General features: G+C 41.5%; 1 protein-coding gene across 1 annotated transcript in view; it reads right to left on the reverse strand.

The window, feature by feature from the left end:
* LOC111874856 (protein O-mannosyl-transferase TMTC1-like) overlaps positions 1–27,203 on the reverse strand; it is a 514,456-nt gene that overhangs the window by 93,115 nt on the left and 394,138 nt on the right. Inside the window, exon 7 of the mRNA XM_023870706.2 lies at positions 12,479–12,668. Coding sequence (XP_023726474.1) covers positions 12,479–12,668 — 190 coding nt within the window. The remainder of the gene's footprint in view (positions 1–12,478; positions 12,669–27,203) is intronic.

A 27,203-nucleotide genomic window follows, 5' to 3' on the forward strand; every position in this document is an offset into this window, starting at 1 on the left:
TGGTATGTACCGGGTGTCCGGATGAATGGTATCCAAAATAAAAATTTATATCTCAGAGACTAATTAACATACACGTATCCGATTTATGTCATCGGAAAGGAAAACTCTGAAAGTTTTCTTTTTCATGCCCGGTTTACGCGCAAGTGCGTCCACTTTTCTGCCACCATGTTAGGAATCACTTGGAAAGAGTGATGGCTGGGGGATAGTAGATCGTCAGAAGTGGTTCCATCGCTTGGCCCCTTAGGTCGCCAGATTAAACGCCAGTGGGTTTTTTCTTGTGGGGTTATGTGAAGAACATTGTCTACCGGGTTAAGATCAACGACCTGCAGCACCTGAAAGCCGCATAAGGGACGCTGTGGCTACGGTAACACAAAACTTGCTTCAAGCAACGTGGAACTAGGTCGAATGTCGTCTGGATATTTGTCGTGCCATCAAGGGAGCCCATACTGATATTTACTGTGAAAGCTATACTCTCAGAAAACATAGCTTCCCTTTGTAGTGGTGTAACCCATAAATATATATAATAAAAGCTTTCTGAGATATAATTATTTTATTTTGAATACCTTTCACCCGGACATTCTGTATATCATGGCACCTAAGCCCATCTCAACGGCGTACTTCATGCATCCCTCTCATCAGTCTATGTCTATATATGTATTCACCTGTCGTTGCTAGGCAACGACTCGGTAAAAATACCCCTATCGTTGCTAGGCAACGGCTCAGTAAAATCGTTACCACGGCAATGATTACATACACAAAAATAGAGTAACTGTTAGACGAGTCGTTTTCTATGCGCTCCGCATCATATCAAGAAAAGCAGGAGCTTAGTTCTTCCCAGAACTTCTTGTAATTAATATGAGATGTACGTTACGTAACAATTTAAATTTCAATTATATTTTAAAATATATTTGTCAACGATGAAAGAGAATTTTAATATAAGGTGAAGGTTTCGTGCAAGACTGCATTACAAAGTCCATGTGCAGAAAGAGACCATGCCGTAGCATTCTATGTTACGAAGAAGCCGAGGACGTCTTAATTATTTCAATCACGTGATCGTAATGCAATTCTGATTGTCATGACCGAAAACATCAAAGGTAAATCTCTCTCTTCCAGTTCGTCTCTTTACATTCCTTTCCTTAACATTAAGCCCCATTACTTCATTTCCTCTCGCTCTCTGTTTAACCCCGCCCTCATTTCGTCTTTGTCTCACGCTACTTCTAATTAAGCCTATACTCAGTGTGTAATTTTCTGTACACCTCCCCCTCTCATTTCCATGACACAGTTCCCTCCATCTCACCTGGCTAGCACGGCACAGACCGCAGAATATTCCTTCTCTTTGTTCCGTATGGCGCAGAAACAGCACAGATTTCTGTTTGCATAAGGTTCTCTCCATAATAAAATGAAAAGGGTTTCACATTGCATGAATGTTATTAAGCTCATATATTCAATAATCAATCCAATATCAAATTCCTTATAATAACAGTGGTACTGTAAACTGCTACCTTCACGTTTGCATGTTATTTTTAAATTGGAAGAGGCAAGACCAAAGGCGCCGGTCACGGTAGCCGAGCGGTCTAAGGCATGTACTGTCTTCGCTCGCATGGAAACCGGGATCGTGGGTTCGAATCCCACTCAGGGCATGGATGTTTAGTTTGCGTGTGTGCGTTTTTATGTGTTTGTGTACAGTTAGAGGCCTTGCGACGAGCTGATCACCCGCCCAAGGAGTCCTACCGAATGTGTAAGATCTAGAAAAACCGAAGTAAACGGAGAAGTTCATGGAGGTAGGCCTAGGCCCACTCGGGCTGTAGTGCCAAGGAAAAATAAAGACAAAAGGCAGTACGAAAAAAGTAGTAAGATGAAAATTAGGCTGATTCTGAAAGGAACAGAAGTCAAAGATAAAGGTAAAGAAGACCCTACGCTTAATTAATTAAGCATTACGCCGTTATGACGTATGAGAAAGTGGAGGTATAGCTCCAGCATTCTTGATCTCGGCACTAGATGGAGGTCAGTGGTAAGTTTCACGCCCCTACCGCTTTACCTCCGGGATATGTGACCCTGTGAGGCCTACAGCCGGTCTGGACGCTGTGGAGTTGAGAAAAATCTTTTGTTCCTGCGAGGAATCAAACCCTGGCTCTCCAGGTCGTGGCCTATCGCTATACTGACTGAGTTATCCCGGCTTACGTACGGTGTGAGTGATTCTTAAAGTACAAACATTGGGGCAGTTGAGAGGATTTTTATGAAAAGAAATATATTCCTGGGAGAAATTTTGCAGACAGGCGTATGAATTAAGATTATATGCCTCTGTACAGAGAATTAAGTTACTCGGTGGGTGATAACGTAGATTTTAGAGGAATGCTGTTCAAGGACAAGTAAGCAATCGAAATTTCTCTGGTTCTACTCAGGCACTTTGTGTGGCGTAGAGAAAAATCTCTTGCTTCAGCCAGGAGTCGAACATAGGCCGTCCAGCTCGTATCCGTCACTGCACCCACTGCAGTTCTTGCAGTGGGTAAGCCCCTTGAGACATAGGCCTCAAGCGAACCAACTGTAACTGCCCGGATGTTAGACGAGAGAACGCTGCATTGGCACGGGAAAGCTGAAGTACTTGCTGATGAATCTGACTTGGAAAGAAACCTGACTCAGACCTGCTACAGCAGGTCCCACATAAACTGCCCTGGGATGTAATCCAACCCTCCCCGGTAAGAAGCCTCAACCCTGTCACGGCCCAGTATAATAAATGTATACAAATAAAAATGGAGGCAGTTTTCCGTCGAAAAAAAAGTCTTTCTAGCCTACTTTTCTTATTAAAAATAAAAACGAGGTTCATGAGAAAACTCTGTTATTATTCCACTCACAACGTATTTCGGAGCGGACAGGCAATCTTAAGCTGATAGGTGAGAAATATGAAAAGAATGACAAAATTCTATATAAATACAACTCTAGAATAAATATGAAAATTTGTTAGTTTTATAGAATTCCGTATATTTCTCACGTATCACCTGATGATGGCATATTTGGGTCGAAACATGCTGTGACTGAAATAATGAAAAAGTATTTGTTTGTATACTGATAAGATCTCTAAATTTTTATTTATAAACACTACAAACAGGTTGCAACACTACAAGATATGAAATTTATATTTTGCTACTTGCAGGGTGGTACGCGTGACTAAATGACGGGTTCTATTCCGGATGATGGATTTATTAGCAACTTGGTTACAACCTCTCTTAATCACGCTTAAATTACAGGAAATACAACGCTATCGCTGATTTACAGACTTTCCAGCACACCGTTGCACACGCACTAGAATTCTCCGTCTTCACTAGTCGTCTCCTGGTAAAGGGTCTTAACACAGAAACTGGAGCTTCAAATCACTCCAAGTATTACACATAATTAAAGTCTTTGAATCACATGCCAAGCATTCACAGGCCGAACTCTTGTTCTCTTCTGTGCTAATCTGTACTCAATTAAACTTCAAAATTCACGCTCCATTCTCGTCCTTGCACTCTCAAGTGCTGAACCCTCCTGTCGCTTAAAAAACTGAAATCTGTTCAGAGTCAGAGTCAGAGTCACGTTACCACTGACGGTCAGTCAGTCTGTCTGTCTTGGTGTCGAGCCCCAGCTGGGGCTCATGACCAGATATTTCTTTTGTATGAAAGTTACTGTCCTGTCCATGTGTAGCGCCCTCTCTGACGAGAGGTCGGGTCTGTCATTTGTTAGTCAGTCTGTAGTAATTTGTCCATTGTCTGTATTTACACATATTTGCAATACATACTTATATAAATGTACAATATTTACACGGCCTCCGTCAGTCCAGGCTAGGTACAGCAGATTATGCCCTTTTATATATATAAATAAATATCCTAATAGTATTAGCTATCACGGCAGTCTAGTCACTTGAAACACAGAAAACAGCCTCTATTGTTGTAGAGGAGAGTTCACCGCGACGTTGCATAGAAACGGTGGCGGGGCGGACCGCATAGAAAACGCCATACTTCTGTTGTTGCTACGTGTATGTTGCGGACGTTACCTAGCAACGGCCTATGTTTACAGATTCACTTCTTAGCAATGGGTCTATAAGCCAAAATAGATTTTTTTTTTATTTCTGTTCAGTTAATTCAGAAAATCATCGTCAGTTGTCCGCTAATTTAGACGGTCAATTATACAACGAAAACATTATAAGAATTTTCCTCAATATAACAAACACTATAGGTCTGTGACGCTTCTTTTGTCCGTTCAAGGTCATTCAATCATTTCCTACAACTGCAGTCGTATTACTGAATAGAAGGTCTGAACCTCACTATTTGTTGTATCTTCTTACATGCAAATATAATCTCAGGAATGGGTAAAAACATTGACGGTGGGGTGAAAGAACGATGACCTTGAAAAGCCAAGGGAAATGTCCCCGACTATAGCAACGAAGGGCGGTAAAGGCCGGCCGGCCGGCGCGTAAGCCTAACGACCTTACCGCCATCTGCTAGCAGATTGTCTAGAAAATGTGGAAGCCTGAAGGTCTCACGACCCTATGGGCTTCCACGGCCTGTTACTGGGATGGCTTTACTTTCTTCTTTCACTTAGAGCAAAGAAGCTCGACAAGTGGACAACCCCTTCATGTAAAAACATGGCGCGTGGAAACACTAGGATCTATCTCTGCATAGAACCATCAATGCTTCTCTCGCTCCTGGGTACCTTTATTAAATTCTACAGCTTCTCCTGTAGCTGTTATCCATCGGGCAAATGCAAAATTGCAGGAAAAACTTTGTTCTCTCTTCCAGCATCGATTTAAGTCAATCTCTGACGTTCTGTATAATTCTTACTATTGTTATAATGATCTACGATTTGTAGATCAAGAGGTCAGGAGCCGGGATAGCGTAGTCGGTATAGCGACTGGCTGCGGGCTGGACGACCGAGGGGTCGGAGTTCAAGTCCCGGTGGGAGTTAGAATTTTCACTTTTCTACGTCTTCCAGGCCGACTCTGGGGCCCACCCACCTTATTTAATTGGTATGGGGGCATTTTACCGGGGGGTAAAGCGACCGGGGTTTGAAGCTGACCACTCATCTCCAACTAGTGCCGAGGCTAACAAAATGTGGATCTATACATCCACTCCTTCATACGCCTTCATGGCGTAATGCTTAGTTAGTTAAGCACAGGAAGAACTGTACCTTTATATCAAGAGTTCTGTCTGTGGGCTTACATTCGGAAGGGGCTTTGTCTCAACCTCGGTCGCAACACGGACTATACTAACTGTAGTTACTCGTCTAGGCGAATGCTAGGATAGTAGTTTCTCGAGTAGCCTACAACAGATGCCTTCCGATTAATTTACGTTTCATCAATGATTCTGTCATTCGATAATAGAAATTTTTGAGACTTCGCTGCCTGTACTGATTTCCTTATATCATGATTTTACTTGTAAACACATTTTTTACCCTTTAAAGACCAGAGATTTCCATACGTATCCCATGCAAGAACACACTAAAACTCTGCATTCTTACAACACAGTGTATCTGTGTGTTCCGTATGGTTCTCACAGTAAACAGCATTAACCGGCTAATCACAACAGAGGAAGCGTAATTTGTTTCCTGTGAAGTATGAACTGAATTTTATTTTCCGGTGAGGAAGGGACTAAATTTTTGCATATTATTCAGAAGGACTTTTGCCTTTAAAGGATTAGTTACACAACATGGTGGTATATAGACCCGTTAATAGGCAACGACAAACGCGCCAATGGGCTGACTGCAAAGCGGTGTTTTCTGCATGGTTTGCGTCGATGGCTGCGCAAGCAACAATCGATGCAACATTGACTGGTGTTTTCTAATCGGCCCATGCAGAGGGGTTGTAAGGTGGACAAAGTTTAGAGCTGAGTCAGTTGTGAGAAATTAGCCAGTTGGTAAGGACGTAAGCAGAGGACATTGTTATGGTCCGTTACCAGGAAACGACTAGTGAAGACACAGAAGGCCTTAAGTGTTTTGCAGATACAGTAATTTTTAGAGTGTGTAAACCAGTCAGGTTGTTATATTTAATTTCAGTTACGAGTTGTGTGTATAAATGGTCAATAAATGAAGTCATCAATCCAAACCCCGTATATAGTCACTCATATACGTATCAATATTATAAATATAATTACAACAAATGGATGTGAACAAAAAAAACTCTGTAGAACACTCGATTACATTTGTACCAAATTTCGAAACTATATACCTTGTGGATTCTTGGGAAAATTCTTCCAAGTCTGAGAAAAGTAACGTTTGGAATACAGTACTTATAATGCGCATTTAACATAGACTGCCGCGAGAACGTAATATTTCAAACATTGCGTATGTTTTAAACGCACACAAATTTTCAACTTTCAATTGTCTATCACAGAACAAAAATAGATTCAGCTACAAATTATCGATCAATTCGATGATTATCGAGACGAACCTAGGACCTGATTACGCAAGTTTGAGCATATTAGAGGAATCACGTTAGCTTCCAGATGCAAATATTAAATCGTGTTGCCCTGAACCTAGAACACAACAACAGCTGAAGCGAACAGGACAGAGATGACACCACAAATCTACTAATTGCATATGCTGATGGGTGGAATGGCTTTGCCTGTAGATCCTGAGGCAGACGAGCGATAGGATGACCAATTTGACACACTCCTATAGCAGTCAATAGAAGCCTATCCGCCAGCATGAATGGATATTGACATTCTAACCCTGCAAAGAGCTTGTTTAGGGATGACAGATACAGGTCACGAGAAACGAACAAGTACATACTTATCATGTGACATGAATACATTCAACTGCAACAGGCTAATAAAAGCGTACCTACATGATGATGACGATGATGATTATGATGATGATATTTAATTGCAGTGTTACAGTGTCCTATTTACTAACATAACTTGTAGTATCTTTTCACGAAGTCGAGCCATTTCATTACGATTTTTTTACTTAAGGGAGCTGTAAATAACCCAGACTATGGACCGTCAAGTGGAAGGATGATTGGTGAATATAAGGAAATTAAGAAAAAAAGAGCTGTCGTTGAATAATTTGTAGTATTAGCCAGGAGAGACATAGGAAAACAAGGATAAACCTCAGTCAGTCAGCTTATGTACCGATTGAGATAGGAACCCGGGATCTTCAGAGTATTAAGAAGGAATATAAGCCACTCGTTATCTCTTCCTTCGTCTTGTTATTGTTATTATTTTAACTGCAAATTGGTTTTTACCCTGTAGCAGTGGTACTACAATAAAACACAATAAACAAATAACACACATCACACCACGCTCAAACAAAACACAGCACACAAAACTACACAAGCAATGAAGGACACACTATACATAATGAATACAATGCAAATGCAATTACAACTACAATTACGCAAATTAATATCAATAAAAAATAAGTATACTATACACTAAATCAGGCATGTCCAACGCGTCGATCGCGATCGACCGGTCGATTGCGGGACGATTTTTGGTCGATCTCATACACCTATAAGGAAATTATACGTGAAAAGCATGTAAATTCACTTGTAATATAATATGATTATATTCAGATTTTGAAGGGAAAATACGTGTTAAAGTAGTCTGTACTTTCAATGTATGTTGCTTTTACAACAAACATCATGTGTCGTGTTATTTTTACCAATATTCTGCTTAAAGCGAGGTACGATGATACGAGGGGGTGGTAGATCACTGGCAATTTTGACACTAAAAAGTCGATCAGAAACTGTTTGAAGTTGGACATGCCTGCACTAAACAGTAACAGCAATGAAAAACGTAATGTCTTGAACTGAAGTACTCACATTTCACCCTGACCTTCCCTCCACTCCACTTCACTACGCTTACGTACCCTTCACATCCTCAACACAATTTACTTCCCTTCCCTTCACTGATGATTTCCCCCACACATTCACTTCGCCTTATTTATTACTTTCCTAACCCTTTTCCTAAAGTTACTTGATTTACAGGATAGGGTCTCTGTTTCCCATTGTGTATCATGCTTCACATTCTTCATGTTTCCTTTTGGTGTACGTGTCCTGCTTTCTTTCCTTTAACGTATACATTAAATAACGAAGTAACTATATGGGAGGAAGCCCTTCAAAAACTAATAGTTGCTCATAGGGACAAGAAATTCCCACAACTCCACGAAGCTCAGAAGTTCAGTGCCGCATTCGCAAGAGTCCGCAATTTCCCTGTAAAGAAAACAGATTAATCTAGTCCACACCCTCCCATCCCATTTCCTAAAGATCCATTTTAATTTTTGTGTGGTGTAATACAAGTGTGGGAACCGCTGGTTTAGGCAGCATAATATTAATATTATATTTTTAATGTTGGTTACTTTACTTTCCCTATAAAATTTCGTCGTTGTTTTGATGTCCGTAACACAAGTTTCGCTCATTAAACTAAGTTTATTCAACGGTACCTAGTATAGTAAAGTTGTCCCTGTGCTTAAATAATTAAGCACTATGCAAAGAAGACACCTGAAGAAATACCCCAACCCTTCTTGCACGCTCACTAGATGGAGGTGAGTAGCCAGGATCACGCCCCTGCCGGCCCCCGAACCCATCTGATAGGAGACCGGATGGGCCTCAGAGTCGGTTTGGACGGCATGGAGAAGAGAGAAATCTTGCACTGCTGGAAATCGAACCCGGTCCGCCCAGCAAGTATCTCGTCGCTATACCAACTTCTTGTTTTATGGCCTAATTTCGCTGGGCAAAACTAAAAACCATTTAAAAGTTTCTTAAGGTTGGGTACAATAACCACCTTTCCAATCTGAAATTAACATGCACCACCATCATACACATCATAGAAATTATTATAATTCAACAAACGGTTCGCTGTTAATCAAATGAAAAGGCGTCCGCACAGTGAACCTGAATAGGATAGGAGAGTTGAGTGAAGTCGCTGTTCAGTAGTGAAGTCATCACCCATCCTTGGACCAACTTACCCTCTTGTCTTCTATGTATAATTCAACTCAAGCTAGCTGCAAACTCGAGAACATCAAAGACAAGAAGACTTTGTATTCAATTTTCTTCGCCTAACGCTTTCTGCAACAGTTTCTCGTCCCTTCCGCTTTACTCTTCCTTCTCGTGTTATGCAATCTCTTACTTAATTCGTCTTGCCATTGGCAAAAGCAGGAGAGAAGGATCAGGATACAGAGATAGACAGAAATACAGAAACGAGAAATTTCGCAAGTTCTGTTTTCGTAATGGCCGTCCGGAATGTAATTGAGGAACCGAATTCAACCTTGAGTCATTTAATGAAAATGTCTCTCCACGAGATCTGAAGCGCTCATGTCACTCACTGTGAAGATTACCGTCTTCCTGGATTTAAGTGTAGTCAGGTACATTGACTGCTTTTTAGACATTATCCAGCGTCACATTTTTTATTTAAAACAGCGTTTCGGAAAATGGACTCTATCGCCGTTCTCAGGTAAAAAGCTTACTCAGTCTGGTTCAACTGATAGAGCTAGTCCATATCTCCAGTCACGAAAGCCAAGGCAAGATATGATATATATAAACCAAACATAAACTATCTGTTGGAGCTATGACGAAAATATTATTACGTGTCCGAGGTTGCGTGACAAATAATTGCTGGGTTGTTGCTTTAGACGACGCTGTTTATTGGAGAATTACGCTAGGCGGAACTAAAGACAATTAGTCTTCTCCCGTATCGACGTCTTCCTGTCGAATCCCCTCGAACACCCTTTACTCCTGCCTATATAGGCTCGGCACGGACCACCCACAGAAAACATCGTTGCTCAGCAACGGATATCATGTATTGTTGTCAGGCGTGCCAACCCATGCACTGCCTAACAATGGACGCCATATTGCAGCGCATTTATTGCTGGGGTACTTCTATACCGGTGTTACCTAGGACTGGACGCCCTTGTATTGTTAGATGTTCGTTGGTTGGAACATGTTTACGTATTCGCATTCTAGAAACGGCCCAATCTATCACAATATTGCACTTGATTTATATATCCTAACTTGCGTTGGTTTTGGTGTAGAGAGACTAGCTCTAGAAATGGGAGGCGCCCCACTGAATAGCCCTTTACCGGAGGACGGAGACAGAATCGAGTCTGGTAGATTCTTGCCGACATTTTTGAGGAACATGTCATGAAGATGGAGACAGCATGTCTCTCCGAAATGTCAGGAAGAATCTACCAGACTACGTTATGTTATATACCAACAGACAACAATCTTCGTGTTTTATGTAGGATTGAAAAGTTGGATGACTGTGAATGTGAATTTAGAAGGGCACTGTACTATCTTAGCCTAGTTTTGGAGAGACTGAGTAAACCCATCAAAATTCCAATCGGTTGGGCAGTTTCCTCTAACAAAACTCACTGGGATCTCCAATTTAGTGCGATGTTAAGCATCTGCACTTTATGTACATGAATTCCTAGTTATACAGACACATACAATCATTAATCTTAAGCATATTTATATAAATATATGAGAATTTTATGTGGCTCTCTATGGGTTCAAAAAATTCCGAACGAATCACAAAGAAGCTTAGTCGCTTTACTTAACAACGGTTCGACATGGGATAAAAATGAATGATTAACTTGAAAGGTTGTAGAAGGAAGAAATAGTGTGGACTAATTTGAAATATTGCCGGTCACGGTAGCCGAGCGGTCTAAGGCATGTACTGTCTTCGCTCGCTTGGAAACCGGGATCGTGGGTTCGAATCCCACTCAGGGCATGGATGTTTAGTTTATGTGTGTGCGTTTTTCTGTTTGTGTACAGGTAGAGGCCTTGCGACGAGCTGATCGCCCGCCCAAGGAGTCCTATCGAACGTGTAAGATCTAGAAACACCGAAGTGAACGGAGAAGTTCATGGAGGTAGGCCTAGGCCCACTGGGGCTGTAGTGCCAAGAAAAAAAAATCGAAATATTATCCCTGAAGATAGACAAACCATGAACAACTTCAGTCAAGATACATGGTGACTCGACCGAGATTCGAAGCAACTACATCCCGAATAAAAATCTCATGCATTACTTCCTAAGCCAAACTGCTTCCTCCATATTTGAACCATGCTACCTTCCTCATGCAGATGAAAGGATTAAAATCATAGTACGAGCTAAAGCTATCCCTGTAACAGGCCGTGGAGGCCCATATGGTTGTGATACGTCGAGGCTCCCACATTTTCGGCTCGCAGATGGCGATGAGGATGTCAGCCTTACGCGTCGGCCGCCCTTTACCTCCAAGAATATCTCTTGCACTCATTCTATCAGAGGCTGAATCGTCCCCAGGCCACAATGCGGCTGGAAGAATTAGGTCAACTGAAAAATCCAATGACTTAATCGGAAACCTTCGGGCTTGTAGCATAGTGCTTCAACCAACTACGCTACCGCGGGCAGACTGAAACAAATAATAGTTGAGCTAATGAAGGCGGATATTGGGAGGATGCACGCCACTGATATAAAACTGGGGTAGAAGGCTCTAGTATTCCTGTCGCTACAGCACCGCTGCGCGCTGAATATCGATCCTGAAACATTCACTGCAGCATTGGACGGACAAGCGAAAACGTGGCGGGGCCGCAGGCAGACACACTGCACATCTGCTGACCACACATACCATAATCTCACATAGTCGACAGGAGTCAAAGTGGAAAGGAATCTCCCTTTCCCTCTCTCACTCTCTCTCTGCCGTTTATAAAATTCATGTTCACATAGGTAGAACGCAATGTTCTCGTCAATAAACGCGCAAAGGGAGGTATGCAACACAGTAACACACAGCAGATTTCTGCACGTGAAACTGAGAATTACTATTTGAAATATCGGTATGCATCGGTATTCTTCAAAAAGCCAACCGCTTACTCGCCTTGAAATAAAGTTTGGGATGAGAAACAATTTAAGCGGAAGATGTGGGTTTCTGCCGAAATGAAACCCGAAGGGTTCATCACTGACAATGCTAACGGACTTGGAAACGTAGGCATAGCGTAACAACTCTGCTGTGTTCGCTTGTTATTGCCTCTAGATAGCATACTTGTAAAACTGCTTTGTTTAATTACCTCGAAAATCCTTTGACTTATCAGGATAAAGTGCATTAAAATATGTATTTCATTTTTCTCTACAACTTCAATTCGAACTATCTGTTTTCGATCCTACAAATAATGTAAGTAAAAAAAAAAGTAAAGCTATCCCTGTACCAGACCATGAAGGCCCATAGGGTTGTGAGACGTTAGGCACAACCCAAATGAAGATGTATGGGAGAGTGCAGGTAGAGCCCACTGTTCTTAACCTCAAGACTAGATAGAGATGAGCGGTCAGCTTCAGGCTCCTACCCTTTTACCGAAATGGAAACAACTTCTGGTACCCCCTCTATATGAGGCTGGGTGAGCCCCAGGGATGGTCTGAGCGCTATGACGAACTGGATAATCTCTTTGCTCTTCCAGGAACTGGACCTCAGCCCCTAGATGGTCTAGTCTGTAGCCTAGTAGTTGTACTGACTAAAATGTCCACTGTACGTGTATTAAACTTACCTCGAAGTCTGCGATGCCCCTGTAGGCTACAAGGAAACAGCAACCGAAGAACAGACAAGTAGCGATGTTCCGTGAGTCTGAGAGAGAGGTGAGGAGGGGCACGGAGCCCATTTGCCAGTCGTGGCTGAGTGTAGCGGGACACAGCAGCAGCCAACAGTTGAAGGCTGCCAGGTAGCAGAATGTGAGGAACCTGCAGGAGAATATAATCATACCGAGATTATGAACCGCTGTGTGTGAACACAGAAAGACATCAACATAACAGTCAGGTGGCAGACTGCATTAGAAATGAGATAATGAAAAGCTGTGTCTGAACACATAGACATATCAACACAACAGTGTCAGGCAGAGGAATGTTGGCAACCTGCGTGGGAAACGAGATAATGAAATGCTGTGTGGGGACACACATATACAGAGACATCACACAATAGTGTCAGATAAAAGAATGTTAGCAAACTGCAGGGGAACTGAGAAAATGAAAAGTAGTGTGGGAACACACAAAGGGGCATCACAAAATAATGTCAGGTTAGCAACATGCATGAGAAATGAGATAATGAAAAGACACATGGGACACACACAGACGTATCAACACAACAGTGTTAAGCAGAGGAATGTTAGCAACCTGCATGGGAAATGAGATAATGAAATTCTGTGTGGGGACACATATATACAGAGATATTACATAATAGTGACAAACAGAAGAATGTTAGCAACCTTCATGGAAACTGAGATAAGGAATAGCTGTGAGGGAACACATATACAAAGACATCACACAATAGTGTCAGACAGAAGCATGTTAGCAACCTGCATGAGAAAAGAGATAAGGAATAGCTGTGAGAGAACACATATACAGAGACATCACACAATAGTGTCAGACAGAAGAATGTTAGCAACCTGCATGAGAAATGAGATAATGAATAGCTGTGTAGGAACACAAAGATAGGCATATCATCTCAGGTGGCAGAATGTTAGGTACCTGTACGAAAAACATAATCATACTTAGATAACGAAACGTTATGTACGAACCCATTGAGAAATAAATCAGGATAATGCGCAAATGAAGCACTAGAATGTTGGGAGTTAGGTAATGAAAAGATATAAGGAAAAACATGTGGAAACATCATTTATCTCTGACTGATTAACATTTGTTAACCTACATGCAGTGTGCTGGATTTGAGGCAGGACTGGAATATTAACTTATGACCTTTGTTTTTAAACCTGTTAAAATTAAGTAACGTAAAACTCTGTACCAATGAAATTTAAAATATCATGGGCGTTTTTTCATTAACCATCTGGTCCTGGTTATCTCATATTCTCATATTATATACAATGTACTGCTTAGATCCTATTTCTCCGACAAGTATAATGTGGGATGAGTAGCATCAATCACCAGCTATGACGTCAAACATATCACATGTCCCAGTATACAATACATAGTCTGACAACAACCGGATAGGCAGGCAGGCATCTCTTCTTACCATTTTATTGGAAGTTCGAATGAGTTATCGTGAAGTGAAACTCAAACAGGTCAATGACGACTAATGAAATTACTGAAAACATGTTTCCTCTGGATTCCAAACTTAATAACACCTATCTGATTCAAAAGTACAGAGCCTTCACTAACGGCGCATAGTTACTGAACTAGTCAAAAACTCAGCACTATCTTCATGACGGAAGAAATAAAAATGGACCATGAGTCAATCAGATCCAATAAATAACATACAATCTCAAGAAATGAATCCTGTTGTGTTGTTTATCACTATGTACGTGGATTACTTCAAAAGTCATGGCAACATAATTTTTCAGACATTTCCAAAGCTCCGACCGGAATTTCCAAATTTGCCGCTGAGAGACAGCAACGTCTGATTTCTAATGATGCCGCTAGATGATGCGGAAGTCCAAGGACAACGAAGCGAGTCCAGCGCGAAGTCGGTGTGATCATAACCTTCGTCGAGAATGAACGTTAGCCGGCTGGAACAGCTTTGTTACGTGAAAATAGCAGTGCTTCGTGGCATAAATGCGACTGAATGTCACTCAGAGCTTGTGGAAGCTCCGGGTGATCGTGCTCTACCATACAGAACTGTTGCAAAGTGGACAGAAGCATTCCAGCGTGGAAGAGAAGCAAGTGCCGACTTGCAACGTAGTGGACGCCCTGTGTCCGTTCGTACCGATGTTTCTCGTGTCGTGATCGCCCAGTGCATGGAGGAAGATAGGCGCTGGTCTCTGAAGGAGTTAGAAAGACATACAGGGATTGACCAGGCAACTGTGCATAACTTACGTCGTGCAATTAGGAATAAACGTCCTGAACTGCTTAACAATGACATCGGCCTTCACGACAATGCAACCGCCCACACAGCAAACAGTGTCGAGAACCGTTTACGACGTTGGGGATGGGAAGTACTACACCATCCTCCATGTTCACCCGACCTTTCGCCATGTGACTATGACTTAATACCCAAATTGAAACATCCATTGCGAGGGAAACGCTTTCGACCACGAGAGGACATTTTCAACGCAGTTCGGCAATTGATGACAAGATTTGGAGATGGTGAAGCTGATGGTATTCGCCGTCTTCCTCATCGCTGGCAGCGAGTACTTGATACACTTGGAGACTACTTTGAAGGTTGCTAGTCGTAATGTAAGAATTCAGATTTAACTCACATTGAATTTTTTATTTCTTAATCACAATTGAATATTTCGAGGATTAAAGAATAAAAAAACAGTCATTCCGTAATGTGCAATTTTTCTTGCCTACTTTACCTACGCTCCTTCACATCTACCTGATCTGACTAAGCCAATCGGAGGGGTATATCATGCCCTTTCATAAGTATATTTTCAACTTTCTTCGCTGTAATGTGTTTGCCAAAAAAATAAAAAATACTTGCCATGACTTTTGAAGTAACCCACGTGTATATATATATTTGTTTTGGTACACCTGTCAAACACAACCATCAATGAAAACAATTCACTTTCACTCTATAGTGTCAACTGAGTACAGCGGAACCTCGAATTTCGAACACAGTTCTTTCCAGGAGACGGTTCGACTTTCGAGTTAATTTCCCAATTTGAAATAATGTAAACTGAATTATTCCGCTCAAAAGTCNCCCCCCCCCCCAAATAAGCAATTACAGAATATAAAACATTTTGGAGTGCCTATTTCAAAAGAACATATTGGTAATTAATGATAAAACAAGTATATTTAATTTCGGTAATTGAATAATTTTTATTTATATAGACAGTACACGCATAAAAATAATGTATAATAATCAATCAATAATAATGCGAGGGATGCTCAGCAGCCAGGTCCGATAAACGTGTACCACTTTCCCACTTAGGGACAAGTTTCTTTTTCATTTTTAATGCAGATATTGCGAATTTTCTCTTAGGCTTTTCACCTCAAGTAACTTTCTTTGGTGCCATTACGAATGGGTATTATTAAGGATAATATAAAAATAAGCCAAAGAAATAAATAAAACGCTTAAAAACAGACTGAATTTGATGGTGATGCTAACTGAACCAGTCAAGGGAGAACTGACAGAACCTTCAAGTGCTCCCAAGCAGAGAGAAGGCGACCACGTGATTCTTTGTTCGACTTTCGAGTTTTTATTCGAGTTTCAAAACCGGATTTTCCTCGAGTTTTTTGTTCGAGTTTTAAGTTGTTCGAACATCAAACTGTTCGAAGTTCGAGGGTCCTCTGTATACTCTGTATAGTTAATAAAATAAAAACTCAGTTGACACGACAGAGTGAAAGTGAGTTATTTTTATATATTATTGTGTTTGAAACGCGTACCAAAACAAATATATATATACAGCAATAACACACACCCTATTTACCGAACGTGAATTTGGATGAAAATATTATGCGACATGACGCCGTGTATTCCGGTAGAAATTTACTGACATTTTTGGAGGAACATAAAGCTTCCATCTTCAGGGTCAAAGAATAAGTCAAGAAAACATGCAGCAAGCAGCAGTTGCTTTCTTGGCTTACTTTCCGACACTGAAGATGGAAGCAGTGTGTTCCTCCGAAACGTCAGTGAACTTGCATAGGACTACGCGGCGTCATATACCGGAAGATAGTACTCTTCACAACCATCAATTTGGGAATCTCTAATCCGAAATCAATTTAAATATTATCATAATAAAAAGGCAAGAGGGTAGGGAGACGTTAAAATATAGACACTAAAGTAATAAAAACAGAGCGAAGCGAAGTAAAGTATCAGTAAATTAAGGCGCAGAGCCAGAGTTTTAACTTTAATCTGTTATTTCTTTAATATATTCTACATTTTTGTACTTGTTTATATAGTGACGATGTTGTTAGAAAACAGAATAATGAACTATCTAATAACGTTTAATATTATTTACATAAATATGTTATATGTTTAAGAGTAATGGGGTGTGATGCCGTGTAGTCTGTTAAATATGTGTCATGCTGCTAATTACTTGACTGGTGAATAATTTATCTGAAAGCATTTGGAAGAGACGGCAGTAGCCTAATCCATATGACATTCCATCATTTTCCTGAAGTGGCTGTGGAAAACCACGAAAACTATCATGCTAGCCGGTGGCGCTGTCAATGGATGTATGATCTTAATTATATGTAAACGATTTGAAGATATGGCGCGAATTAGACTCGTTTAAAGTTAGAACATGTTGAGTGTTTGAAGGTAAAGTTGTCCCTGTGTTTAACCAATTAAGCACTATGCCACGAAGGCGTATGGGGGAGTGGATATATAGATCCACATTGTCCTGAACTCGGTACTAGCTGGAAGTGAATGGTCAGCTTCACGCCCCGGCCACTTTATCCCCAGGGAAACAGCCCCCGGTACCCATTCGATAGGAAATTTGGTGAACCCCAGAGTCGGTCTGAACGACGTGAAGAAGAGGAAATTCTTGACCCTACCGGGGCTCTAACTCCGACCCCTTTGTGGTCCAACCCGCAGCCAGTCGCTATACCGACTACGCTATCCTGGCTCCCATGTTGAATGTTTACACATCGGTATATATTTTAGGCGATGTGCTGGAAGTTCTACACTGCAGAGCTGTGGCCTAAGCATTTTCTGAATTGAATGCTTCTGGAAATTTCCATACCAGGTCTATTTTTAGATATCTTCTCCATGAATGTTTGTGGCAAGCCAGCTCTTGTGTCGCGTCTATGCGCACCATTCATTGTGTCCGAGCAGTCACGTGATATCAGTGGTTCCCTAAGACGCGTCATAAAGACGGAGCACAAACGCTGGAGTAGGAGCCTTATAGTATATGAAGCAGTGAGCACACAAAGCAAGGAATGTCGCTACAGAGTGTAGGTATGTCGGCGAGAATATTTAACCCCAAACACTGTGTTAAGACACGTTCAATTCTTGTTCTGCAGTGTAACAAGATTTCGTAACTTATGACCGCAGATTATGGGGTATCCGCAACGGACCGAAGTTAGGAGCTCTTATCAGTAGCCCCAACTAGATTAACGACAAGCCAGTGTGGCCAACCTAACACAATGCGCCTTCCTTTAAACTGTCTTCATGTTATAAAATAAGGGCTTGGAGAATTATAATGCTGGATTTAGGTTCATAAAGCGATGTATACGAAGAGAACTGCCTTCAGGGACATGATACCGTGTAAAAGGTAAGGTAAAAGGTAACGTTGGCCGGTCACGGTAGCCGAGCGGTCTAAGGCATGCACTGTCTTCGCTCGCTCGAAAACCGGAATCGTGGGTTCGAATCCCACTCAGGGCATGGATGTTTAGTTTGTGTGTGTGTGTGTGTGCGTTTTTCTGTGTTTGTGTACAGGTAGAGGCCTTGCGAGGAGCTGATCACCCGCCCAAGGAGTCCTACCGTATGTGTAAGATCTAGAAAAACCGAAGTGAACGGAGAAGTTCATGGAGGTAGGCCTGGGCCCACTGGGACTGTAGTGCCAAGGGGGAAAAAAAGGTAAAGTTGTCTCTGTGCCTAATTAATTAAGCACTAAGCCATGAAGGCGTATAGGGGGGTTGAGGTAGAGCTCCACTATCCTTTTCCTCTGCACTAAATTGAAGTGAGTAGTCAGATTGACGCCCCGGCAAAACATGATTAATATACATCTTTCAACACCTTCACTATGGCTGAAGTCCCATAAAAGTTCACCGACGTTTTTAAGGCAAATATTATCTCCATAAATATGGTCGAAATTATCAGATGATCAAAAAACCCGCAATTTTCCTCTGAACGTCAATGAACTTATACCAGCCTAAACAATCCCAGAAGACTGTAGTCTCCATATAATTACAAATAATGATAACTAAAATATTTGCGTATTCACGGAAATTTTATAGCCTATAACACTGATGATATGGTTGCTCCAACAGAAAATGTAAAGTCTAGATGAGGTTACCACTGTGCTTAATTAATCACCTTCACATGAAGGTACATGAGTGCAAGCACAGTAACCTCGGCACTAGATGGAGGTATGTGGCCACCTTCACGCCTCGGCTGCTTTATCGCCGGGAACCCCCACCCCCCAGCAGTCATACACATCACATAGGTGGATAAGTGGGCACCATAGGCGGTCAGGACACTGAGGCAAAGAAAAGAATTTCTTGTCCCTGCAGGGAACGAAATTCCCGGAGGTCCAACCGTAGGCTAGACCCTATAGTGACAAAGCTACTGTCACGTAGTACGTGTGACTATAGACGGGGTTCGGATGGGTGAATAGATTTACTGACCATTTACAGTTCGTAACTATAAATAACTATAACACTATCGTTATTTCCATACTTTACATTTTACTAGAGCACACAGTCTAGTGCTCTAATCTGTTACTTGACGTTTCCTGGTAATGGCTGCAACAATGGCTATTCCTCTGCCTTGGCTCAAGTCCTCCCTTCACAGACGCCTGTACACAACTGACTAAGCTCTAACCCTGCCCCTTGCTTACAATATTTCAGCACGGACAACATAAGAAAAGGGCTCTTCTATTGTTGCGTTCGTGTTTGTTGCTTTGAGAACTTGTTTATCGAGCCGTTGAGCAGAAACGGTTCTGGTACATTCATTCATCTCGCGGTCGTTGCATAGCAACGTTTCTATACGTTACAATATCATTGCTCCTTCAAGAATCAACACAAAAATTGTTCTCTGAGAGATAAAATTGTGAATTTATGACGAAAAATTTTTAAATTTGTAACTCAGTAATTAAAAACACGTGTACAGAAGTTATGAATCGCTCATAAACATAGAAACTCTCCGCCTATAATAGAACCCTAGCCAAAACTGTCACTTTCTTGTGCAATCCTAGTTTTCTCTTGCTTTGTCTGACAACTCAGATATATTTGCGTTCCCATCTACAACATCTCTCACGCTAGGAGGTATTAACTTCAAGCTATATCTTAACGTCACCTTCTGTTTTGTTTCGTGCTCGGATTGAGGAGGCCTGATACGTTCTAATGGAACCACGAGGAGACGGACAGGCCTTCTCTTTCTTGTGCTGACGTTGCTGACACACGGAGTTCCGTGTCCTTTCTTTTTCAACTCATTCTTTCATCTCTTTTACGTTTAGCACACCGCAAAAACCTTTAGGTCTGCAACTTCAGTCTCCTTTGTCACATTTTATTATATTTTCCCTTTTTAGATTTAAGATGAAGGAAAATGATTTGTGGATCTAAAAACGAAAACACGTTATATCGTGTGAGGTAACATTCTGACGTATAGGTCCACATTGTGGGATATACGTGAGGAGTAGGAGACCCATGGGAAGAAGGGACGGAGTTGTGGGAGGGAGGGTGACGCATTTAGGTCCATAACTAACCCTTATCTCTATCTAGAAAAACTTTTAAGGATGGCGGCTTCAAATAGCGACGGAGGACATTACGTCACGTATAAAGTAACTATATCGTGTTTGTAACATGATATGAGAATCAAAATCACCACACCGGAAGTACCACTGAATATTATTTTTTCCCCTTGGCACTACAGCCCAAGTGGGCCTAGGCCTACCTCCATGAACTTCTCAGTTCACGTCGGTTTTTCTAGATTTTACACATTCGGTAGGACTCCTTGGGCGGGTGATCAGCTCGTCACAAGGCCTCTACCTGTATACAAACGCAGAAAAAAGCACACACACAAACTAAACATCCATGCCCTGAGTGGGATTCGAACCCACGATCCCGGTTTCCAAGCGAGCGAAGACAGTGCATGCCTTAAACCGCTCGACACCATTGAATATGCAGGACGTTTAATATGTATTGTTGTCTAGTCAACGTATGACGTAAAGTGAAAGATATTTTAGACTTAAATACACACCCTACAATAGCCACTGAATCAACCGATCATTCTACTGAGAATGCTCAAGTCTAAAAACAAGGGCGGTAGGCCTTATATGATTACCGGATTATGGTTCTAAAAGATTTCATTGAATTTTTCGGTTTTTATGAGACAGTAAACTTAATATAATTGTTACTTATTTAAAGACATTATTTTAAACTGGCTATTGTCCGAGTTTATTAAAACAATAACGTTTCAGTAATTAATTCTGTTTCCATCTTCAGGTGAAGAGGATACAAAAAAAAAACCTGTTCTGTTGGGCGTCCCAGTAGAGCTACAGGCAAATAATGGTCCATCGGTCGAAGCCTGTTATGGGGCCCTACAATGAACAGACTAGGTTCTCCTTCTTTACACATGAACATGGAAAGAGAACCAATTTCTAAAATATAATCCTATCCAAAATGGTCTAAAACAAGGAGATGCCTTATCGCCACTGCTTTTCAACGTTGCTTTAGAATATGTCCTTAGGAAGGTCCAGGAAAAGCAACTAGAACTGAAATTAAATGGAACACATCAGCTGCTGATCTATGCTGATGATGTGAATCTACTGGGTGATAATATAGATACCATAAAGAAAAACACACAAACTTTAATTGATGCTAGTAAGGTTAAGAAGTAAATGTGGAGAAAACTAAGTATATGTTGCTGTCTCGTCACCAGAATGCAGGGCAATATTATAACATAAAGATAGGAAACAGATGTTTTGAAAATGTGGCACATTTCACATATTTGGGGACGACACCATCAACTCAAAACTTAATTCAGAAGGAAATTAAGAGGAGATTAGATTTGGTCGTCGACTTACGACCGACTTCCGTTCTGACTGACAGGTCGTAAGTCGATCTGGTCGTATGTCGGCCATATATTTATTAACAGTATTTTTTAACCTTTCTAATCTTTTTATCATCTTTATAATTTACTTTTAAAACTTTTACATTTTAATCATCTCTTATTTTTCATCTTAAATACAGTAATGTTGCCTGCGTGTGTGGGAGGCCTGTGTTGCCGGATGCTCCCACAGTTATCTTACGCGCAGCTGCCTGGCGGTGTCCTCAGGCCTCAGTAGCATATCCTCATTTATTATTAATTAATTTATTTATTTATCTTTTCTTTTGTGGTCGTAAGTGCGGCCGGTCGTAAATCGACGACCAAGTGTAAATGCTTGTGATTCTTGTTACCATTCAGTCCAGAACCTTTTGTCTTCTCGTCTGAAATTAGAATGTACAAAATTATAATTTTGCCTGTGGTTCTGCATGGGTGCGAAACTTTGTCTATGATATTATGGGAGGAACATAGACTGAGGGTGTTTGAGAACAGGGTGCTGAGGACAATATTTGGACCGAAGAGAGATGAAGTTATAGGAGGCTGCAGAAAACTGCATAATGAGGAGCTTCATAACTTGTACACTTCTCCAAGTATAATTAGAATGATCAAGTCAAGGAGGATGAGGTGGGCAGGTCATGTAGCACAAATGGGAAAGAAGAGGAATGCATGTAGGACATTGGTGGAAAAGCCAGAAGGAAAGAAGTCACTGGGACGACCAAAACGTGGGTGGATAATATTAAAATGGATCTTAGAGAGACAGTATGGGGTGGTGTGGACTGGACTGATCTGGCTCAGGATAGGGACCAGAGGAGGGCTCTTGTGAACAGGGTAATGAACCTTCGGGCTCCATAGATTGTTGGGAAATTTTTGAACAGCCGCAGAACTGGCGGCTTCTCGAGAATGGCTCAGCTCTATGAAGTTAATTAATGGTTTTTAATAATTTCGGAAGATAAATATAGTCCACAATTATAATTTTACACAGTGTGTTACCGGTCTACTTTGATGTTATAGCTGTGCCTATAATGACTGCAGTCTTCGGGGGGTTTAACGTCTTGAGCACGGTGGCACTTTACCAACGCTTCGGAGGAACATACTAACTCCATCTTCAGGGTTGGAATATAAGGCATGCAAACAAACAGATAAGTAGCAAGCGCTCTACTTGCTCTTCTTGTTGCATGTTTCTTGATAGCTGATTGGCTTACTCTTCGACCCTGAGGATAGAGACGTTACACTTCTCCGGAAGGTTAGCAAGCTTCTATCAAGAGCAGGGTCTTCTGGATTCTAACTCTGCGTAGTTCAGAGACAGCCCGACGTTTCTGAGGAACATATCGCTTCCATCTTCAGTGTCTAAGATTAAGCCAAACATGAACTAGTAATAGCAGGAAGCAAGCTTAAGTTGCGTAGTATTGCTGGGTTCTTGATTGGCTCACTCCACGACCCTGAAGATGGAACCGATATGTTCCTCCGAAACGGCGAGCTCCCCAACAACTACACGTTACAGCCCAGAAAACCGGCTTTTCATAGTGGTCCCCCTGAGATTTTCAAAGAAACTACTACCAAAGAAGAATGTCTTCTTCTGGGATGTGGAGCCGAGTAGATCTTGTGTGAACCGATGTTTCGGAGAAACGTATCGCCTTCATTTTCAGGGCAGAAAAATCCGCGAGCGAGGAACCAGCAGGCTACGAACTTTTTACAAACTTCTACCAGACTACACGGGACCACACGGTAACATTCAAGAAAACAGTACTCTTCAGTGTGGGAACTGAAGTTCTCACTGAGGTGGAATGGAAAGTTTTGTCACCTGACTGGAAATCAACAGACGTTTCGGACGAAGATATCGCCTTCATCTTCGTGGTGAATAATAAGCTAAGCAAGAAAGTAGCATGAAGCAGGTACCTGCTTCAAGCTGCATTCTTGCTTGGTTTATCCCTTATCCTTAGAGGCGACAGGTTCCTCCGAAACGTCGACTTACTTTCAACGGACTACAAGGCATTTTATCCCATGAGAGAACTATTCAGCACTCTTCAATGTGTGACACCATCTTCAAAAAAGTTGAAGTTATATCCCTCTTTATAAACAGGGTATTTCCGGGTTCATTACCCTCGTTTGACAAGTGAGGGCCTGACAGATTCCCTTATGTTCAGTGAAATGTTTTACTGATATATAATATCACAAAAAGCACTTCTCTTCAACCCCTCCCCCCCATTACCGTGGTACGATTACAGTAACGTGTAACCAATACTTTAAGTGCGGTGGTACTAACTAAAATAGGTTTCGAGAATATCCGGCCTGTATTGAATTTTTAACAGCAACCGTAACGTATACAATATTGTTGCTGAGCAAACTTTCCCCCCGCAAGTAGCAAGTTCGTTGTCTCCTATCACTAAAGACCTGAGTCAGAATTATTGGTATATCTGCCGAGATTCGAACTGGGCACTTTTAGAATGTAAGTCAAAAGCTTTAATTAAGAAGGTCTAGAACTCTGTGACCATAGTACACTGGTCAAACATTATGTTTTTGGACATTATCCCTCGTCTTGTGTTTATCTGGGGGCACGCGGTATCGTAGTTGTTTGAAGCACTATGCTACAAACCGGAAGGTCGCGGGATCGAATCCCGATGAGGTGGATTTTTTCAATTTACTTAATCCTTCAAGCCGCATTATGGCTCTCGGGTCGACTCAGCCTCTAACAGAAATGAGTACCAGGAATATTCTTGCGGATAAAGGGCTGTCAGCGTGTAAAGCTGACAACGTTACCGCCATCTGTGAGCCGATTGTTTAGAAAATGTGGGAATCAATACATCTCACGACCTTATGGGCCTCCACGGCCTGTTACAGGGGTGCCTTTACTTCTTTTACTTTTACTTTACTTGTCTTTATCTAAAAACTGTACTGTTTATTTTTCAAAACTCAACGTTTGAGAGACTGGATTCTGTCTCCGTCTTCAGTTGAAACCTACTCAGTTGGGCCCAATCGGTAGAGCTAGTTCCTATCCCCGGAGACAGAATCCAGTCTCCGAAACGTTGAATTTTGAAAAATAAACAGGACGGTTTTTAGATAAAGACAAGATGATGGATAATGTCCGAGAACATAATATTTGTACAAAAGCTCTACTGTTTGAGCCAACCTAGGTCTACTTAATGACACAGATGGCAGGATAATATCAAAACTGAAATGGGTTGGAAGGATGGAGGCTGGGCTCATCTGGCTCAGGATGGGAACAAATGGCGGGCTCTTGTGAATAATGAATCTTCTTGTTCTATAAAAGGCAAGACAAATCTTGATCTAAATCCACAGTGTGCCACCTGCAGGACCATGAGATCCCCATGCTGTCTGTGTGCTTGTGTTCCCTCAAATCAACTTGAGAATGCCTCAATAAATCTTTATGAAACTTGGTACGTATATCATGGAACCTAAGCCCATCTCAACGGCATACTTCATAAATCCCTCCCATCAGTCTGTGTGCCTGTACCTTTATCCTTCAAATCGATGCTAGGCAACGGCTCGGTAAAAACATTACCGTGGCAATTAATATGAATACAACAAAAGAACTGTTGGACGCGTCGTTTTGTATACGGTCGGTTTCGTATCAAGAAAAGTAAGCAATTAGTTCTTCCCAGAACTTCTTGTTAATACACAGACATGTATATATTCATAACATGTACTCTTCACCAGTAAAATTACAATGATCAAATCAAGGAGGATGAGATAAGCAGGGCATGTAGCAATAAGGGAGAGAAGGAATGCATACAGGATATTGCTGGGAAAGCCAGAAGGAATGAGACCACTAGGAAGATCAAGACGTAGGTGAGTGGATACTATTAAAATGGATGTTAGACAGGTAGCATGAGGTGGTATGGAATGGATTGATCTGGCTCAGGATAGCGACCAGTAGAGGGCTCTTGTGAACACGGTAATGAAACTCTGGGTTCCATAAAATGTTGGGGAGGTCTTGAGTAGCTGAGCAACTAACGGCTTCTCACGCAGGGCTCAGCTCCGTGCACTTAGTTAATGCTCGTATTACCATCACAAGCAATTCAACACAAAATAAGAAAAATGGCGAATTGGGACTCTCATTCGTGAGATCCACCATTCGAGTCTTGGCCGGCAAACCTGACAACCTAAAGTTAAAGTGCATTTCCTTTATTACCTCCAGGCAAATGTTGGGATAGTACCTTAAAAAGTCGACAACCGCTTCCTTTCAGATTCCTTCCAATTCATATATCATCTTACCATTCGACGCTAAATAGTACAGCTACTGAAAACATCGTAAGACAAACCATAAACACAAATCAACACAAAAAAAAAACGGTGTTGGTGTCTTGCACCACAATGTTTTCGTGAGAAAATATTCCAACAGTCATCTGAATACAGTAAAAAGGACATGAATAAAAGCAGACATTCTCGAGTGATCACGTCTTTTGTTTTTCATCCCTTATTTTATAAAGTTGTCAAAATCTGTGACCGCCTGTGGTCTAGTGGCCAGAGTTCATTGGTTCGATTCCCGGGGCTACCAAATTTTATGAGAAGTAGTAGGCCTGGAAGAGGGTACACTCAGCCTCGTGAGGATAACTGAAGAGCTCTTTCAAGAAACAGTGGCTTCGGTCTAGAAAACCGAAATTAACGGCCGTGGGGATCAGTTGCGCTGTCCACGTGGCACCCTCTTTCCGCTAAAGTTGGCACTAACTTCGCCAACAAGCGGCGGTTGCTCGGTGGGTATATTTCGCTTGAGCATTACAGGCCACGGAGTTTTTTTTTTGTCAGCATCTGTATTGTTGAATTGTGGGTCGACTCTTGAATGCTGAATTGGATAGCACTTGGATGGTAGCGGATGCGAACCAATCGAAGCACTACGCCAACACTTGAACGTCGAATCTGAGGAAATCCACCAAGAACCTCAATCAAAACATCGGGTATCCTGAACGAGAATCGAACCCAGCATCTCCCAGATATAAGTCCAAATAATTTCCTCTACATCAGCCTGCTCGGTCAATTATTTCGAAACGCGGTTCAAATTAATTTCCTTGTGGTGTAGATCTTATATTACGTTAAATTTCGATACTTTTCTTACCAGGAGAGACTAAACGAATATGAGAAGGTAAAAAGTGACCGAGTCGATAACAGAAACCGGAACCTTAAAAATCTCGAACCGCAGGACTCATAATTATGCTACTCTTCCGCAGGAGATGTGGTGAGGAAGTAAACTACTGTTACGTGCCTACATCTTAACTTTCGCACAATACTTAAAAATCGTTTTTCAGGACATTAAGCTCACTGTCCCTATTTCAGACATTCCATCTTCACAAAGACCTGAGTTCCTTTCAAATTTGGACAGAGACATGCCGAAATGCTCTCAACAACGAGTGGATTTTCAGAAGATATGACGTCATGTCATATATATACGAGAAGAACGGACATGATTCTGGGCGCGTTTATAGCAAGAACACTGAATATCACAAAAGATATATATATATGATGAGGGGCGTAAAGGAGGACGGAGGGTGGCTCATATAAACAAGAACGGAATGTCCAGTGGTGTGGAAATACAAGTAGTTGTATGATACGTTATATTTTATAACACGGCAATACCAGTAAAATATGTCGTGGATGAT

The sequence above is a fragment of the Cryptotermes secundus genome, unplaced genomic scaffold (assembly GCF_002891405.2).
Source record: "Cryptotermes secundus unplaced genomic scaffold, Csec_1.0 scaffold160, whole genome shotgun sequence".
Lineage (NCBI taxonomy): Eukaryota > Metazoa > Arthropoda > Insecta > Blattodea > Kalotermitidae > Cryptotermes > Cryptotermes secundus.